Below are 18078 nucleotides of genomic sequence, written 5' to 3'. Positions count from 1 at the left end.
GATCCACCTGTGAGCGAGCCCACTGATCGCTGAAATTTTTGAGGCGGCCCCCCACCGTACCTGGCTACGCCTGTGGAGCCCCCGCGTCATGCGGTGGACTCAGAGGAAGCGGGGGAAGAATTTTGATTCTGGGAACTGGCTGACTGGTGCAGCTTTTTCCCTCTTCCCTCGTCTCTGTCCAGAAAGGAAGCGCCTTTGACCCGCTTGCTTTTCTGAAGCCGAAAGGACTGTACCTGATAATACAGTGCTTTCTTAGGCTGTGAGGAAACCTGAGGTAAAAATTTTTCTTCTCAGCTGTTGCTGTGGATACGAGGTCCCAGAGACCATCCCCAAACAATTCCTCACCCTTATAAGGCTCTATGTGCCTTTTAAAGTCAGCATCACCTGTCCAGTGTCGGGTCTCTAATACCCTCCTGACAGAATGGACATTGCATTAATTCTGGATGCCAGCCGGCAAAATATCCCTCTGTGCATCCCTCATATATAAGACGACGTCTTTAATATGCTCTTATGTTCGCAAAATAGTATCCCTGTTTGACAGGGTCACAGACCACGCTGCAGCAGCACTATCTGCAGGTCTCAGTCTAGTACCTGAGTGTGTAAATACAGACTTCAGGATAGCCTCCTGCTTTTTATCAGCAGGTACCTTCAAAGTGGCCGTATCCTAAGACGGCAGTGCCACCTTTTTTGACAAACGTGTGAGCGCCTTATCCACCCTAGGGGATATCTCCCAGCGTAACTTATCCTCTAGCGGGAAAGGGTACGCCATCAGTAACTTTTTAGAAATTACCAGTTACTTATCGGGGGAACCCACGCTTTTTCACACTTCATTCACTCATTTGATGGGGGAACAAAACACTGCCTGCTTTTCTCCCCAAACATAAAACCCTTTTTTAGTGGCACTTGGGTTAATGTCAGAAATGTGTAACACATTTTTTATTGCCGGGATCATGTTACGGATGTTCCTAGTGGATTGTGTATATGTCTCAACCTCGTCGACACTGGAGTCAGACTCCGTGTCGACATCTGTGTCTGCCATCTGAGGGAGCGGGCGTTTATGAGCCCCTGATGGCCTTTGAGACGCCTGGGCAGGCGCGGGCTGAGAAGCCGGCTGTCCCACAGCTGTTACGTCATCCAGCCTTTTATGTAAGGAGTTGACACTGTCGGTTTATACCTTCCACCTATCCATCCACTCTGGTGTCGGCCCCACAGGGGGCGACATCACATTTATCGGCATCTGCTCTGCCACCACATAAGCCTCCTCATCAAACGTGTCGACACAGCCGTACCGACACACCGCACACACACACACAGGGAATGCTCTGACTGAGGACAGGACCCCACACAGCCCTTTGGGGAGACAGAGAGAGAGTATGCCAGCACACACCAGAGCGCTATATAATTTAGGGATTAACACTATATTGAGTGAATTTTTCCTAATAGCTGCTTGTATATACAATATTGTGCCTAAATTTAGTGCCCCCCCCTCTCTTTTTAACCCTTTGAGCCTGCAAACTACAGGGGAGAGCCTGGGGAGCTGTCTTCCAGCTGCACTGTGAAGAGAAAATGGCGCCAGTGTGCAGAGGGAGATAGCTCCGCCCCTTTTTCGCGGACTTTTCTTCCGCTTTTTTATGGATTCTGGCAGAGGTATTTATCACATATATAGCCTCTGGGGCTATATATTGTGATTATTTTGCCAGCCAAGGTGTTTTTATTGCTGCTCAGGGCGCCCCCCGCCCCCCCCCCCCCCCCAGCGCCCTGCACCCATCAGGGACCGGAGTGTGAGGTGTACATGAGGAGCAATGGCGCACAGCTGCAGTGCTGTGCACTACCTTGGTGAAGACTGAAGTCTTCTGCCGCCGATTTTCCAGACCATCTTCGTGCTTCTGGCTCTGTAAGGGGGACGGCGGCGCGGCTCCGGGAACGAACACCAAGGACGGGTCCTGCGGTTGATCCCTCTGGAGCTAATGGTGTCCAGTAGCCTAAGAAGCCCAAGCTAGCTGCAAGCAGGTAGGTTCGCTTCTTTTCCCCTTAGTCCCTCGATGCAGTGAGCCTGTTGCCAGCAGGTCTCACTGTAAAATAAAAAACCTAAAATAAACTTTCTTTCTAGGAGCTCAGGAGAGCCCCTAGTGTGCATCCAGCTCGGCCGGGCACAGAAAATCTAACTGAGGTCTGGGGGAGGGTCATAGTGGGAGGAGCCAGTGCACACCAGATAGTACCTAATCTTTCTTTTAGAGTGCCCAGTCTCCTGCGGAGCCCGTCTATTCCCCATGGTCCTTACGGAGTTCCCAGCATCCACTAGGACGTCAGAGAAAATGTATTACTGTATGTAGCATAATGTGCCAGGGGTCTCTTCTATTGTTTTTGACAACAAATAGTTATTTCTAGCGTTAGATCATGGGTTCAATTTAAATAATCAGTTAAACTTAGAAAGCTTATTCATGCTTGCTTTGACAACCACTCCTTAATTTAACTGTCTGTGACAACAGCATTTAATACTAAACTAAAAACACCAAATGAGTCACATGATGTCTCTCATTCAGCTTTTTCTGCACACTCAGGGGTATATTTACTAAGGTCCCGATTTTGTCCGAGATTACGTTTTTTCTTCAAAGTGTCATGTTGGGAATTTACTAAGCAAAAATCTCGGCAGTGATGAGGGCATTCGTAATATTTTGGAAGTCTTAGGAAAAAATTACGAATCAATACACCATCGGTCAAATACGCCTGCAATTTGGTAGAAATCGGTAATTTACTAAAAAGTGCAAATCACAAACACTGCCGACAATAGCCAAACACTGCCGTGCTGAAATACAATTCGTGAAAAAGTGCTAAAAAAAAACAGACCTGCTTTTTTTATCCCGTGTTTGGATAGGCATGCACGGATCCATGAGATCCGTGCATGTTTATCAGTGGGAAGGAGATGGGAAAGTGTTATTTAAAAAAAAACAAAAAAAAATGCGTGGGGTCCCCCCTCCTAAGCAAAACCAGCCTCGGGCTCTTTGAGCCGGCCCTGGTTGAAAAAATATGGGGGAAAAAATGATAGGGGTTCCCCCATATTTAAACAACCAGCACCGGGCTCTGCGCCTGGTCCTGGTTCCAAAAATACGGGGGACAAAAAGCGTAGGGGTCCCCCGTATTTCTGAAACCAGCACCGGGCTCCACTAGCCAGATACATAATGCCACAGCCGGGGGACACTTTTATCTAGGTCCCTGCGGCCCTGGCATTACATAACCAACTAGTCACCCCTGGCCGGGGTACCCTGGAGGAGTGGGGACCCCTTCAATCAAGGGGTCCCCCCCCCCCACCATCCACCCAAGGGCCAGGGGTGAAGCCCGAGGCTGTCCCCCCCCATCCAAGGGCTGCGGATGGGAGGCTGATAGCCTTTTTGTCAAAAAATTTATATTGTTTTTAGTAGCAGTACTACAAGTTCCAGCAAGCCTCCCTCGCAAGCTGGTACTTAGAGAACCACAAGTACCAGCATGCAGTGGAAAACCGGGCCCGCTGGTACCTGTAGTACTACTACTAAAAAAATACCCCAATAAAACCAATTATAACCAATGGTGGGAACTTTGCGGTCAGCGGTGAGGTTACTTTCGGTCAACCGCTGACCACAAAGTTCCCACCATTGGTTATAATGGAGCGCATAGGCGCTACATTGTAACACTGCCGTGTGCTGCCTGTCATACAGTACAGGAGCACACAGCTAATCAGGAGGGTGCCACAATGTGGCGCTCCCTGATTGGCTGATGGAACCCTCTTAGACATAAGTCAGAGGGGGTTTCTGGCATTCGGGGAAAGGGGTCCCATGTGAAAACATGGGGCCCCTTTCAGTGCGAGGTCGGGTGTCCGTTTTGTTTTTTTGCAAAGTACCTGGATTACAAATGGATTACAAGAGGAGCCAGCAACACTGGATTTTGTGAGTATAATTTTTTCAACAGGTACACCATGGATTCTACATGGAGAAGAGGACCGACCCTCGTGTGAACATAGGTAAGTATGTGTATATGGAGGTGTGGATGTATGCATTAAAGTTTTACTTTCAAGGTGTGTGTCTTATGTTTTTATTGGGGTATTTTTTTAGTAGTAGTACTACAGGTACCAGCGGGCCCGGTTTTCCACCGCATGCTGGTACTTGTGGTTCTCCAAGTACCAGCTTGCGAGGGAGGCTTGCTGGGACTTGTAGTACTGCTACTAAAAACAATATTCATTTTTTGACAAAAAGGCTATCAGCCTCCCATCCGCAGCCCTTGGATGGGGGGGACAGCCTCGGGCTTCACCCCTGGCCCTTGGGTGGCTGGTGGAGGGGGGACCCCTTGATTGAAGGGGTCCCCACTCCTCCAGGGTACCCCGGCCAGGGGTGACTAGTTGGTTATGTAATGCCAGGGCCGCAGGGACCTAGATAAAAGTGTCCCCCGGCTGTGGCATTATGTATCTGGCTAGTGGAGCCCGGTGCTGGTTTCAGAAATACGGGGGACCCCTACGCTTTTTGTCCCCCGTATTTTTGGAACCAGGACCAGGTGCAGAGCACGGTGCTGGTTGTTTAAATATGGGGGAACCCCTGACATTTTTTTCCCCATATTTTTGCAACCAGGACCGGCTCAAAGAGCCCGAGGCTGGTTTGGCTTAGGAGGGGGGACCCCACGCAATTTTTTATTTTATTTTAACACTGATTACATTTTTATAAAAGGTGCACAACTCAGATCCGGCCGAGATTCATTGTATTAAAGTCGGCAGTGTTTTACAAGTCACTCACGTAAAACACTGCCAAAAAAAACAAATGACATCGACATCGGTAAATCCGAAAATGCAGAATACGACAGCTTAGTAAATTAGTCGTACTAAATTCAAAAAGTTGCAACTTTACACTTTCGATGTCATTCGTGATTGAACTTTGACCTCAAACGGGAAAATACTAATTTTAGTAAATATACCCCTCAGACTGGTAGCTTTCTAGACAACTGTCTTAGTTCACCTAACTATAATAACAGCCGTGAGTGAGCCTGCCAGGGACCGGCTATTACATGTAGATAAACCACCAGGCTGCACTGCTGGCAAAGCTTTGAAGGATTGAAGGCCCATTCCATAAAATTGTTGTATCAATTGCAAAATAAAACAATTAAAAAAAATGAATTTATAAATAGGAATATAACATAATATTTCTTTACACTAGAAATTAACTAATGATACTAAATAGAAAGGCTACAATTTATTTATTTATTTATTTATTTGGAAGTGACTCTACATCTCCTCGCAATGAGCCTGAATCATTCCATAACTTTTTAATAGAGACAAACTAGAAAAGATACGGAAGGCTTCTTATACCAGCATGCAGCGACTCTGCAGCAGAGTAAGCATCAGGGATATTAATCCAGTGTCCAAAGCCGTAAACTAAGGCGGGTTTATCCAAAAGTGAGCAAACCCTTCCGCACATTGAGGGGCTCTTGCGCTGATGTTCTCTGTCTTGCATCATTTTATAGAGCACTTATATACAGGGCTGGTTACTTTGACTAGGCAGCTCATATACTGTATCTGACTATAGGGGGATATTCTGAGCTGATCGCAGCAGCAAGTTTGTTAGCAATTGGGCAAAACCATTTGCACTGCAGGGGGGGCAGATATAACATTTGCAGAGAGAGTTAGATTTGGGTGGATTATTTCTGTGCAGGGTAAATAGTGGCTGCTTTATTTTTACACTGCAATTTAGATTTCAGTTTGAATACACCCCACCCAAATCTAACTCTCTCTGCACATGTTATATCTGCCCCCCCCCCCCTGCAGTGCACACGGTTTTGCCCAACTGCTAACAAATTTGCTGCTGCGATCAACTCAGAATTAGGCCCTATAATGTCTCCATAATGTATCTACTTACTTCCAGTGGTATTCTGCCCTTTGCTTCCTGAGGTAGAATTGTTTACATTTTATACTGCTGTCCCCATAGCCCCCACTCTTTGTCATACATACTGCACGATACAATAACATATTACAGCAAACGTGTATATTTTATTGTGAGAGGAATGGCCCTTCCAGCAATATATTCTACTTATCCAAATTAATGACTTGGCGTGTAGAGTGGAGTTTCATAAAGTTATGGATGGCAGTGTTCAGGGAGCAACCACTGAAGCATGAGATGAGCTATTCTGTTATTTAAAGGGGAAAAAAACAAGTACATGACTAAAAATCAAAATGGTGTGGTATGACTTGTCAAACGTTGTCATGTCGAGATGAGAATGTCAAAAAAGGGTCAAACTGTAGACATGCAGCATGTTGGCATGCTCAGCATTTCAACAGTGACAATTTCAACATTCAACATGTCTTCTTGGATGATACAGTATGTCGACATGATGAACTGTTCACAAACCGTCCCTGGTGGTCTAGCGATGTTTTACCTTCTCCCGGAGGAATCATTGGCTCTGGCGTCCTCCTCCAGGTCCCGGTGGTCAAGTGAGCAACAATTCCGGTGAAAGCATCTGAGGATCGGTGTTCCCCTGAGTATTTCTACCCCTATTCCTAACTCTAATCTTTAAACTTCCCCATATTGCCAAACCCTAACCCTCCCAAAGGCGCCTAAGCTTAACTGTCAGCATCCTCAGAATGTCGACAATTTCAGATGTTGTTATTGCGAACTTATCAACAGTAAAGATGTTGACCTGGCGCCTGTTGACAGTTTGAACCATGTCAACATTCTGAATGGCGAAATGGTTAAGGTCGGCCATTTAACTGGATACTGTACCCGTAGCCTAACTTTACAAAGGCAAAGTATACTTACTGGGCCATTGATTATGAAGAATATTTTTACATAAAAAAATTCCTCAAAACACACTCAGTGAAGAGCATTATAGGAATATGAGGTATGTATAATTTTGCTTCACAGCATGTTTGAGCTGTAATCAGCCTCAAGCATAAGCCAGCTCATTTAGGAATGTGAATAAAACAAATTATGTTCTTTGGAGAAGTACCCATGAAACCCATGTTATTGGTGTTGACTGCTGGGAAATGTCCTTTTCCAGTCAAAAGTGACAGCTCCCCTCAAAGTTAGGAAAGAGCAAAGAATACAAGAGCTATTTCAGCATTCAGGTGAGGTTGGATATGTAGGAGAGGGAGCAGATGTATGAAGAAAAAAATGGGGGAGAAGCAGTATCAGCGCCATTATTTGCGCTGATACCGTTTCTCCCCATGTATGAAGGAGGACAGGAGTGAAAGGTAGCATGCCGATATGCAGGGGCAATGTATGAATGGTCAGTGGAGCTGACTCTTCTGACACCTGCAGCTATTGATTTTGACAGCTGCAGTGTCGTTATCCATTGCTGTCCCTGGCTGTGGCGGCTGCCAGCTCCAGGCTGCACAGGAGATCTCATGTGAGTAGCGAGATCTTGTGCATGCCCAGTGAGCCAGCCGGGGGAGAGACACAGCCGCATCAGCACTAGGGTCTGGCAGCAACCGCCGGAGAGGGGAGTTTTTACTCCCCCACTTCGGCATCCGAGATATTAATACATCTCGGTGCTACTTTGCCTCGTTAAAGAGGCGAGGCAGGAAGGGTTATACTCCTGAGTGCTTTGAAAGTGAGAGTGTGGAACTTAAGTTGAGTCGGTGAAGGCGTTGCAAAAGAGGAGAGGTCGAATTAGAGTGACAACACAGGAAGATGAGATGTGCATCGGCATTGAGTGAAAAATGTTTGATTGTGGAGGCAAGAGAGCAGAAGTCCAGAGAGTAGAAGGTTGCAGCAGTCCATGTGACAGATGAATAGTGCATTTACTTGGAGAGTGATTAAGTGGAGAGAAATAAAGTAGTTCAAAACTGCCATGTTACAGGTTTGAAAAATAATAGGAGCTGATTGGTTGGTACTTATAGGGGAGATGCTGCTATAGCATACCAAGGCGAAGCAGGAAGGTACACCAACGAGATGTATTAGCATCTCGCTTGCCGAAGTGGGGGAGTGAAACTACTCCCACCGACGGTCCTAGTCAAAGCACACAGCGCATCAGCTTAGCGCTCATGCACTGTGTCTCTCCTCCCGGCCAGCTCCAATGGCCATGCAGCCTGGAGCCGGTGGCTGTGTATGGAGCAACGAACGATACCTGCAGCTGTCGCAAATCCATAGCTGCAGGTGTTGGAACGGTCAGTGACCGTTCATAGGTTGCCCCGCACATCTGCGAGCTAACTTGTGGATAGCAGCCCGATAACGACAGGTGCGCCCCTGTCATTTACCAGCCATCGCCACAGTAATACATGGGGGAGAAGTGGCATCAGCACACATGCCATCGCTGATAGCACTTCTCCCCATTACCGACACTAAAAATAATTTTAGCACTCCCTAAAGGGGTTATTTCCTACACTGAGCATTTAGCAAACAGCAATTTGTCACTGTATCGCTAATGCATTAGCGGTGTGGTCTGAACCCAACAACAGCCTTTCTGGCTGCAACGGAGCCTTTCAGGCTTTGCTGTGCGTCCGCGGGGTGAAAGTGTAATGCGCACGTGTAGATGGCAGTGGTAGGTGTACGGCAACACAGTGGAGGACGCCGCAGAGAAAGAGAACACTGCTGGACCTCACTGGAGAGGCAAAATATTTTAATTATGGCAGCACATTCATTAGTATCACTGCAATAATAAACATAATATGCGACTGGTAATAAGGATCGATGTTAAATGGAGCCCTTGGTAACCTCCATTGTGAAGAAGGGTCTGCTCCTGCAGATGTTGCAAGAGTGAAAGTGGCAGAATTTGGAGAGGAAATGAATGTGGAGTGTGATGGAGAGGAGGAGGCACAAATGACTCCCAGGGAGCAGACTTAAGGGACAAGGAAGTGACAGAAAGGTAGGAAGCCCACCATCCATGAGAGTGCAGGGCCGTAGGGAGGGCAGTGCAGCCGATGCCGTCATCCAGGACACCAGCCCCTTATGCTCTGCAGCTCCAGAATGTAATGGGGGGCTGCAGAGTTTCTAGGTACAGCTCTGAGTGTCACGGATTGTCTGTAGAAGGAGAGGGTGATTGATACTGTCAAAGGCAGCTGACAGGTTGAAAAGGATTACAGTGCAAGACTGGCCGGTAGACATGCTGCAGTGGCGAGAGTATCACTGAAAACAATGCTGTTATACAGGAAGGCGCTCAGCAGAGATCACTGTTCTGCCCTATTTCTGCCATTCCCATGGTCTAATAAATGTCCTTTCTCTGACGTCCTAGTGGATGCTGGGGACTCCGTCAGGACCATGGGGAATAGCGGCTCCGCAGGAGACAGGGCACAAAATTTAAAAGTTTGACCACTAGGTGGTGTGTACTGGCTCCTCCCCCTATGACCCTCCTCCAAGCCTCAGTTAGGTTTTTGTGCCCGTCCGAGCAGGGTGCAATCTAGGTGGCTCTCATAAAGAGCTGCTTAGAGTAAAAGTTTTGATAGTTTTATTATTTTCAGTGAGTCCTGCTGGCAACAGGCTCACTGCAACGAGGGACCTAGGGGAGAAGAAGTGAACTCACCTGCGTGCAGGATGGATTTGCTTCTTAGGCTACTGGACACTAGCTCCAGAGGGACGATCACAGGTACAGCCTGGATGGGTCACCGGAGCCGCGCCGCCGACCCCCTTGCAGATGCCGAAGTAAGAAGAGGTCCAGAAACCGGCGGCTGAAGGCTTTTCAGTCTTCATGAGGTAGCGCACAGCACTGCAGCTGTGCGCCATTGCGCTCAGGCACACTTCACACCGGCGGTCACTGAGGGTGCAGGGCGCTGGGGGGGGCGCCCTGGGCAGCAATGTTAATACCTTTCTGGCTAAAAAGAATACATCACATATAGTCCATGAGGCTATATGGATGTATTTCACCCCTGCCAGGTCTCAGAAAAACCGGGAGAAGAGCCCGCCGGAATAGGGGGCGGGGCCTATCTCCTCAGCACACAGCGCCATTTTCCTACACAGCTCCGCTGCTAGGAAGGCTCCCAGGCTCTCCCCTGCACTGCACTACAGAAACAGGGTAAAAAACAGAGAGGGGGGGCATTTTTTGGCGATATTATATATATTTAAGCAGCTATAAGGAAACAACACTTATATAAGGTTGTTCCTATATAATTATAGCGCTTTGGTGTGTGCTGGCAAACTCTCCCTCTGTCTCCCCAAAGGGCTAGTGGGGTCCTGTCTTCTATCAGAGCATTCCCTGTGTGTCTGCTGTGTGTCGGTACGTGTGTGTCGACATGTATGAGGACGATGTTGGTGTGGAGGCGGAGCAATTGCCGGTAATGGTGATGTCACCCCCTAGGGAGTCGACACCGGAATGGATGGCTTTGTTTATGGAATTACGTGATAATGTCAGCACGCTGCAAAAGTCGGTTGACGACATGAGACGACCGGCAAACCAGTTAGTACCTGTACAGGCGTCTCAAACACCGTCAGGGGCTGTAAAACGCCCTTTGCCTCAGTCGGTCGACACAGACCCAGACACCGAATCTAGTGTCGACGGTGAAGAAACGAACGTATTTTCCAGTAGGGCCACACGTTATATGATCACGGCAATGAAGGAGGCTTTGCATATCTCTGATACTGCAAGTACCACAAAAAGGGGTATTATGTGGGGTCTGAAAAAACTACCTGTAGTTTTTCCTGAATCAGAGGAATTGAATGACGTGTGTGATGAAGCGTGGGTTACCCCTGATAAAAAAACTGCTGATTTCAAAGAAGTTATTGGCATTATACCCTTTCCCGCCAGAGGTTAGGGCGCGCTGGGAAACACCCCCTAGGGTGGACAAGGCGCTCACACGTTTATCCAAACAAGTGGCGTTACCGTCTCCTGATACGGCCGCCCTCAAGGATCCAGCTGATAGGAGGCTGGAAAATACTCTAAAAAGTATATACACACATACTGGTGTTATACTGCGACCAGCAATCGCCTCAGCCTGGATGTGCAGTGCTGGGGTGGCTTGGTCGGATTCCCTGACTGAAAATATTGATACCCTGGATAGGGACATTATTTTATTGACTATAGAGCAATTAAAGGATGCATTCCTTTATATGCGAGATGCACAGAGGGATATCTGCACTCTGGCATCAAGAGTAAGTGCGATGTCCATATCTGCCAGAAGAAGTCTATGGACACGACAGTGGTCAGGCGATGCGGATTCCAAACGGCATATGGAAGTATTGCCGTATAAGGGGGAGGAATTATTTGGGGTCGGTCTATCGGATTTGGTAGCCACGGCAACAGCCGGGAAGTCCACCTTTTTACCTCAAGTCCCCTCCCAGCAGAAAAAGACGCAGTCTTTTCAGCCGCAGTCCTTTCGTTCCTATAAGAACAAGCGAGCAAAAGGACATTCATATTTGCCCCGAGGCAAAGGAAAGGGTAAGAGACTGCAGCAAGCAGCCTCTTCCCAGGAGCAGAAGTCCTCCCCGGCTTCTGCAAAGGCCTCAGCATGACGCTGGGACCTTACAAGCGGACTCAGGGGCGGTGGGGGGTCGCCTCAAGAATTTCAGCGCACAGTGGGCTCACTCGCAGGTGGACCCCTGGATCCTGCAGGTAGTATCTCAGGGTTACAGGTTGGAATTCGAGAAGTCTCCCCCTCGCCGGTTCCTAAAATCTGCTTTGCCAACGTCTCCCTCAGACAGGGCGACGGTATTGGAAGCCATTCACAAGCTGTATTCTCAGCAGGTGATAATCAAGGTACCCCTTCTACAACAGGGAAAGGGGTATTACTCCACGCTATTTGTGGTACCGAAGCCGGACGGCTCGGTAAGACCTATTCTAAATCTGAAATCTCTGAACCTGTACATACAAAAATTCAAGTTCAAGATGGAGTCACTCAGAGCAGTGATAGCGAATCTGGAAGAAGGGGATTTTATGGTGTCCTTGGACATCAAGGATGCTTACCTTCATGTCCCAATTTGCCCTTCACACCAAGGGTACCTCAGGTTCGTGGTACAAAACTGTCATTATCAGTTTCAGACGCTGCCGTTTGGATTGTCCACGGCACCCAGGGTCTTTACCAAGGTAATGGCCGAAATGATGATCCTTCTTCGAAGAGAAGGCGTATTAATTATCCCTTACTTGGACGATCTCCTGATAAGGGCAAGATCCAGAGAACAGCTGGAGGTCGGAGTAGCACTAACTCAAGTAGTGCTCCAACAGCACGGGTGGATTCTGAATTTTCCAAAATCCCAACTGATCCCGACGACACGTCTGCTGTTCCTAGGGATGATTCTGGACACTGTTCAGAAAAAGGTATTTCTTCCGGAGGAGAAAGCCAGGGAGTTATCCGAACTCGTCAGGAACCTCCTAAAACCAGGGACAGTGTCTGTGCATCAATGCACAAGAGTCCTGGGAAAAATGGTGGCTTCTTACGAAGCGATTCCATTCGGCAGATTCCATGCACGAATTTTTCAGTGGGATCTGCTAGACAAATGGTCCGGATCGCATCTGCAGATGCATCAGCGGATAAAATTGTCGACAAGGACAAGGGTCTCTCTGCTATGGTGGTTGCAGAGTGCTCATCTACAAGCCTGGAAACGTCTCTTCACATAAATATACTGGAACTAAGAGCAATCTACAATGCTCTAAGCCTGGCAAAACCTCTGCTTCAGGGTCAGCCGGTGTTGATCCAGTCGGACAACATCACGGCAGTCGCCCACGTAAACAGACAGGGCGGCACAAGAAGCAGGAGGGCAATGGCAGAAGCTGCAAGGATTCTTCGCTGGGCGGAAAATCATGTGATAGCACTGTCAGCAGTGTTCATCCCGGGAGTGGACAACTGGGAAGCAGACTTCCTCAGCAGACACGATCTTCACCCGGGAGAGTGGGGACTTCATCCAGAAGTCTTCCACATGATTGTAGTCCATTGGGAAAGACCAATGGTGGATATGATGGCGTCCCGCCTCAACAAAAAACTGGACAGGTATTGCGCCAGGTCAAGAGACCCTCAGGCAATAGCTGTGGACGCTCTGGTAACACCATGGGTGTACCAGTCAGTGTATGTGTTCCCTCCTCTGCCTCTCATACCCAAGGTACTGAGAATTATACGGCAAAGGGGAGTAAGAACGATACTAGTGGCTCCGGACTGGCCAAGAAGGACTTGGTACCCGGAACTTCAGGAGATGCTCACGGAAGATCCGTGGCCTCTACCTCTAAGAAGGGATCTGCTTCAGCAGGGACCGTGTCTATTCCAAGACTTACCGCGGCTGCGTTTGACGGCATGGCGGTTGAACGCCGGATCCTAAGGGAAAAAGGCATTCCGGAAGAGGTCATCCCTACCCTGGTCAAAGCCAGGAAGGAGGTGACTGCACAACATTATCACCGCATTTGGAGAAAATATGTTGCATGGTGTGAGGCCAGGAAGGCCCCGACAGAGGAATTTCAACTGGGTCGATTCCTACATTTCCTGCAAACAGGATTATCTATGGGCCTCAAATTAGGGTCCATTAAGGTTCAAATTTCGGCCCTGTCGATTTTCTTCCAGAAAGAATTGGCTTCAGTTCCTGAAGTCCAGACTTTTGTAAAAGGAGTACTACATATACAGCCCCCGGTTGTGCCCCCAGTGGCACCGTGGGATCTCAATGTAGTTTTGGATTTTCTCAAATCCCATTGGTTTGAGCCACTCAAATCGGTAGATTTGAAATATCTTACATGGAAAGTAACCATGCTACTGGCCCTGGCTTCAGCCAGGAGAGTGTCGGAATTGGCGGCTTTATCGTATAAAAGCCCATATCTGATTTTCCATTCGGACAGGGCAGAATTGAGGACGCGTCCTCATTTTCTGCCTAAGGTGGTATCAGCGTTTCACCTGAACCAGCCTATTGTGGTGCCTGCGGCTACTAGCGATTTGGAGGATTCCAAGTTGCTGGACGTTGTCAGAGCATTGAAAATCTGTCAATGCCCACTCCACAAGGAAGGTGGGCTCATCTTGGGCGGCTGCCCGAGGGGTCTCGGCATTACAACTCTGCCGAGCAGCTACGTGGTCAGGGGAGAACACGTTTGTAAAATTCTACAAATTTGATACCCTGGCTAAGGAGGACCTGGAGTTCTCTCATTCGGTGCTGCAGAGTCATCCGCACTCTCCCGCCCGTTTGGGAGCTTTGGTATAATCCCCATGGTCCTGACGGAGTCCCCAGCATCCACTAGGACGTCAGAGAAAATAAGAATTTACTCACCGGTAATTCTATTTCTCGTAGTCCGTAGTGGATGCTGGGCGCCCATCCCAAGTGCGGATTGTCTGCAATACTTGTACATAGTTATTGTTACAAAAAAATCGGGTTGTTTATTGTTGTGAGCCATCTTTTCACGTTATCATACTGTTAACTGGGTTCAGATCACAAGTTGTACGGTGTGATTGGTGTGGCTGGTATGAGTCTTACCCGGGATTCAAAATCCTTCCTTATTGTGTACGCTCGTCCGGGCACAGTATCCTAACTGAGGCTTGGAGGAGGGTCATAGGGGGAGGAGCCAGTACACACCACCTAGTGGTCAAACTTTTAAATTTTGTGCCCTGTCTCCAGCGGAGCCGCTATTCCCCATGGTCCTGACGGAGTCCCCAGCATCCACTACGGACTACGAGAAATAGAATTACCGGTGAGTAAATTCTTATTTTTAGGCTGCAAGGGGAGGATTACGGTTAGGCTGCGGGTAAGGTAGGGTTAGGGATAGACTGCAGGGAGGGTAAGGTTAGGTACCCCCGGGAAAGGTTAGGGTTAGGCTGCGGCGAAGGGAGAGTATTAGGGTTAGGTTGCAGGGAGGGGGGTTAGGTTTAGGCACCACTGGGGAGGTTCAGGGTTAGGCTGTGAGAGGAGGGGAGGTTACGTTTAGGCTGCAGGAAAGGAAGGGTTAGGAATAGGCTGCAGGGAGGGGGGTTTATTACTATTATTACATTTTATTTATAAGACGCCACAAGTGTTTCACAGCGCCGTACAAAGGACAGTACAGGGAGACAAAACTTAGCATTACAGTAAATAAATAACAAAAATTGAGTACAGGTAACATAGAGCACCACAATTCTCAAAACATAATACAGCTTAGATGTAAGTAGCGAGGGAGTGATCATTGTACTACTAGGAGCTGGTGGCCATAGATAAAGATGAGCCTTTACCAGCAGGAGAAAAAGCGGGTAAAGATGGTCGCTGAGTAGGAGATACCTGCGAGTGAAATGTGTTGAGAAGAGGGCTTTGACAACAAGAGGAAAGAGGGCCCTGCTCTGGAGAACTAACAATCTAGTGGGAAGGGGCGACAGATAGATGACATGAGGTGCAAGCAAGCAGGAGGTAGCCCGATGGCAGTATATAAGCAAAGCACAGATGTTCAAGGCATGAGGCAGGGGGATGGAGGAGCGGCCTCAGGACTAGGTTATGCATCGGGAGGGTACGCTTTGATGAATAGGTGGGTTTTTAGTGCCCGTTTGAAGCTTTGCAAGGTCTGGGAGAGTCTAATGGAGCGAGGGAGCACATTCCACAGAAGGGGTGCAGCATGGGCAAAATCTTGAACTCGAGCATGGGAAGCAGTGACCAGGGCCGAGGAGAGGCGATGATCATTGGCCGACCGTAAGGGGCAGGAGGGAGTATGAAGGGAGAGGAGGATTAGGTACCCACGGGGAGGGTTAGGGTTAGGCTGCGGAGAAGGGAGAGTTAGGCTGCTGGGATGGGGGTTAGAGTTAGGCAACCTTGGGGAGGGTTAGGGTTAGGCTGCGGAGAAGGGAGGGTTAGGGTTAGGCTGTTGGGATAGGGGTTAGAGTTAGGCACCCTTGGGGAGGGTTAGGGTTAGGCTGCCGGGATGGGGGTTACAGTTAGGCACCCATGGGGAGGGTTAGGCTGTGGGAAAGGGAGGGTTAGGTTTAAGCACCATGGGGAAGGGTTAGGATTAGGCTGTGAGGGGGAGGAGGTTACGGTTAGGCTGCGGGAAAGGAGGGTTAGGGGGATGAGTAATCATACTTACCCGACCTCTTTCGGGATTCTGAGCATCGGGATGGCGGTGTCCGTTTTATGACCACAGGCATTCCAATTGACGGTATCTCGTATAACACGACTTTGTGATACTGTACATCCTCTTTGTCATGTGTTGTGCTATATGACATCATATATATTAATAGGCACAGAAGCTGCTAGATGATCTAAAGGGCAAATCCCATTTCTGATCCAATGACTGGTGATCCTTTTAGCCGATCGGCGGACTCCGATGATTGCCAATTTCTTGGGGGAGCTGCAAAATACAACATGTTAACAATCCCTGACTCGCCGATTCCAATATTTTTTGGGTTAGAATCGGTGAATCGTGACTGTCCAACATGCTGAATTGAAACGAACACCCAACATAGTCATTGGCAGAATGAGGATTTGGCCCAATTAATTGCTGATGTACTGTACGGCCCCCACATATTCAACCTTTATAATGAAAGCTATAAAGAACGAGTTCTTGTTTTTGCTACAGATAAAACACAGTTTGCAACACTGCACCAAAGTCTCTATATTAACAAACATTTCCAACATTGCACAAAAGTTTCTACTGTATATTATACAGTAGACCAAAGTCACTATACTACATATCCCAAATGTCCGACATTACTGCACTGAACCATGGAATTATGTTACAAATGCTGTTACACACAAGTCTTTCCTGTGGTAGTTAGATTATAATGAAATACTACACAGGAAATAAAACATTAACCAATCAGAAAAAAAACACATCCATAATCACATGAAGTGACATAAATAACTATACAGCACTAATAAAGCAGACAGAACTTCAGGATGAGTGGCAGACACTAAGCAGGTGCACTGATCACCTGGAGCTGCACTGCCAGATGTATTTCCTTCCACAGCACAATGTCAGAGGAAACGTCTCGTGTCACCATAGTAACCGCATAACCATCTCTCCTGCCACTCTCATCATACAGTTCCACAGGCAGTGTGCGATGTGCCAGGCCGCGATTTTGCAGAATAAAAGGGAGGGGGTGGGTGGGAGCTAATGGCCCATGCTTGCTGATGACTTGAGCCCTGCTGATAGCTAAATGGGGTGGTGATTATTAGATGTGATCCCTCACTTGCATTACACTTGAACATCAGGGTTATTTACCCGGATAAAGGATTTAAGACACCTGCGCCCCTTGTCTCACAGGCTCCCCATTATGCTCTCCTTTTTCACATGGCTCCATCTGTAAGCACTAACAAGCAGATCCCATCCACTCTCTCACACATAGCATCAGGCAGAATAGGAGGACATTACCTGCTGCTGTCCGGGGCTGGCCTGACACAGATCCGCAACGGGAAAATAATACGACAGATGCAGAAAAAGAGATGGAGGCAAAGAAACAGAGGCTCAGTCAGTCCCTGTGCGTGTCAGTCATGCAGGAGCGCGGCGGCTGCGCTGCTTTCCGGCATCTCCAAATAAAGACACGTCTTGTGGGGGCTGCGGGCGGCGAGGGGAGAGACGGCTGCGGGAGGGGAGGAGGCGAGGGGACGCAGCGGCGGCGGCGGCAGCAGCAGCAGCAGCAGAAGAAGAAGAAGAAGAGATGGACGTTATTAGTGCTGGGGGCTGTAGCCGCCTGCCAGATGGGGAATACAGGGATCACCGTCCCCAAATTATTATTATTATTATTATTATTATTATTATTATTGTTGTTGAATGGGACAAGAGAAAAAGCTTGGATTACTTTTTATTCTTTGTTTCTGAGCCAGAATAGTATAGTGAGTACAGTCATTCCTTAGGTCTAGTATTCTTAATTCCACAAATGTAATTTGTGCCACAAGTCTCTTACTAATTAATGTAAAGATGTTTGTTAACTGATCACATATTTGAAGGGGATGCAGTTTAAACACCGGCTGTCGAGATCCCGCCGTTCAGTAGACCGACGCTGGAATTCTGACAGCCGGTGAAATACGGACGGAATCCCGACCTCCGCAGGGTATTCCCACTCGGTAGGTGGGTTCATGCCACCAACCTAGTGGGAATATAACCTTTAGCGAGACACCGGGCTCGAACGCGAGTCCACGAGGGATGCCTCTGTCGGTATACTGACAGTCGTCATCCCATCTGTCGGTAAAACATACCGATTCCATTTGCAGGGTTGCTGATGTCTGCTTGAGGTGGATAGCAATGGTTCATATTTGTAAATACTGAGTTAAATAA

At 48.1% G+C, this 18078-nt stretch overlaps 1 protein-coding gene across 3 annotated transcripts in view; it reads right to left on the bottom strand.

Moving 5' to 3' along the window:
* Positions 1–17390, bottom strand: part of CAP2 (cyclase associated actin cytoskeleton regulatory protein 2) — a 335178-nt gene extending 317788 nt beyond the window's left edge. Inside the window, exon 1 of one of the 3 annotated variants that reach the window (XM_063923215.1) lies at positions 17176–17390. Coding sequence is in view for 2 of the 3 variants with exons in the window: in XM_063923216.1 (XP_063779286.1) it covers positions 16736–16804 (69 nt within the window). In the remaining variant the exon portion in view is untranslated. Of the gene's footprint in view, positions 1–16735; positions 16831–17175 lie in introns of those variants that run through there. The other 2 variants (XM_063923216.1, XM_063923214.1) reach the window with 2 other exon arrangements.
* Between the last annotated feature and the right edge of the window lie 688 nt (positions 17391–18078).

The sequence above is a fragment of the Pseudophryne corroboree genome, chromosome 5, assembly GCF_028390025.1.
Source record: "Pseudophryne corroboree isolate aPseCor3 chromosome 5, aPseCor3.hap2, whole genome shotgun sequence".
Taxonomy (NCBI): Eukaryota; Metazoa; Chordata; class Amphibia; order Anura; family Myobatrachidae; genus Pseudophryne; species Pseudophryne corroboree.
Note: the sequence above shows the minus strand (reverse complement) of the source record. Positions and strands in the feature narration are given on the sequence as shown.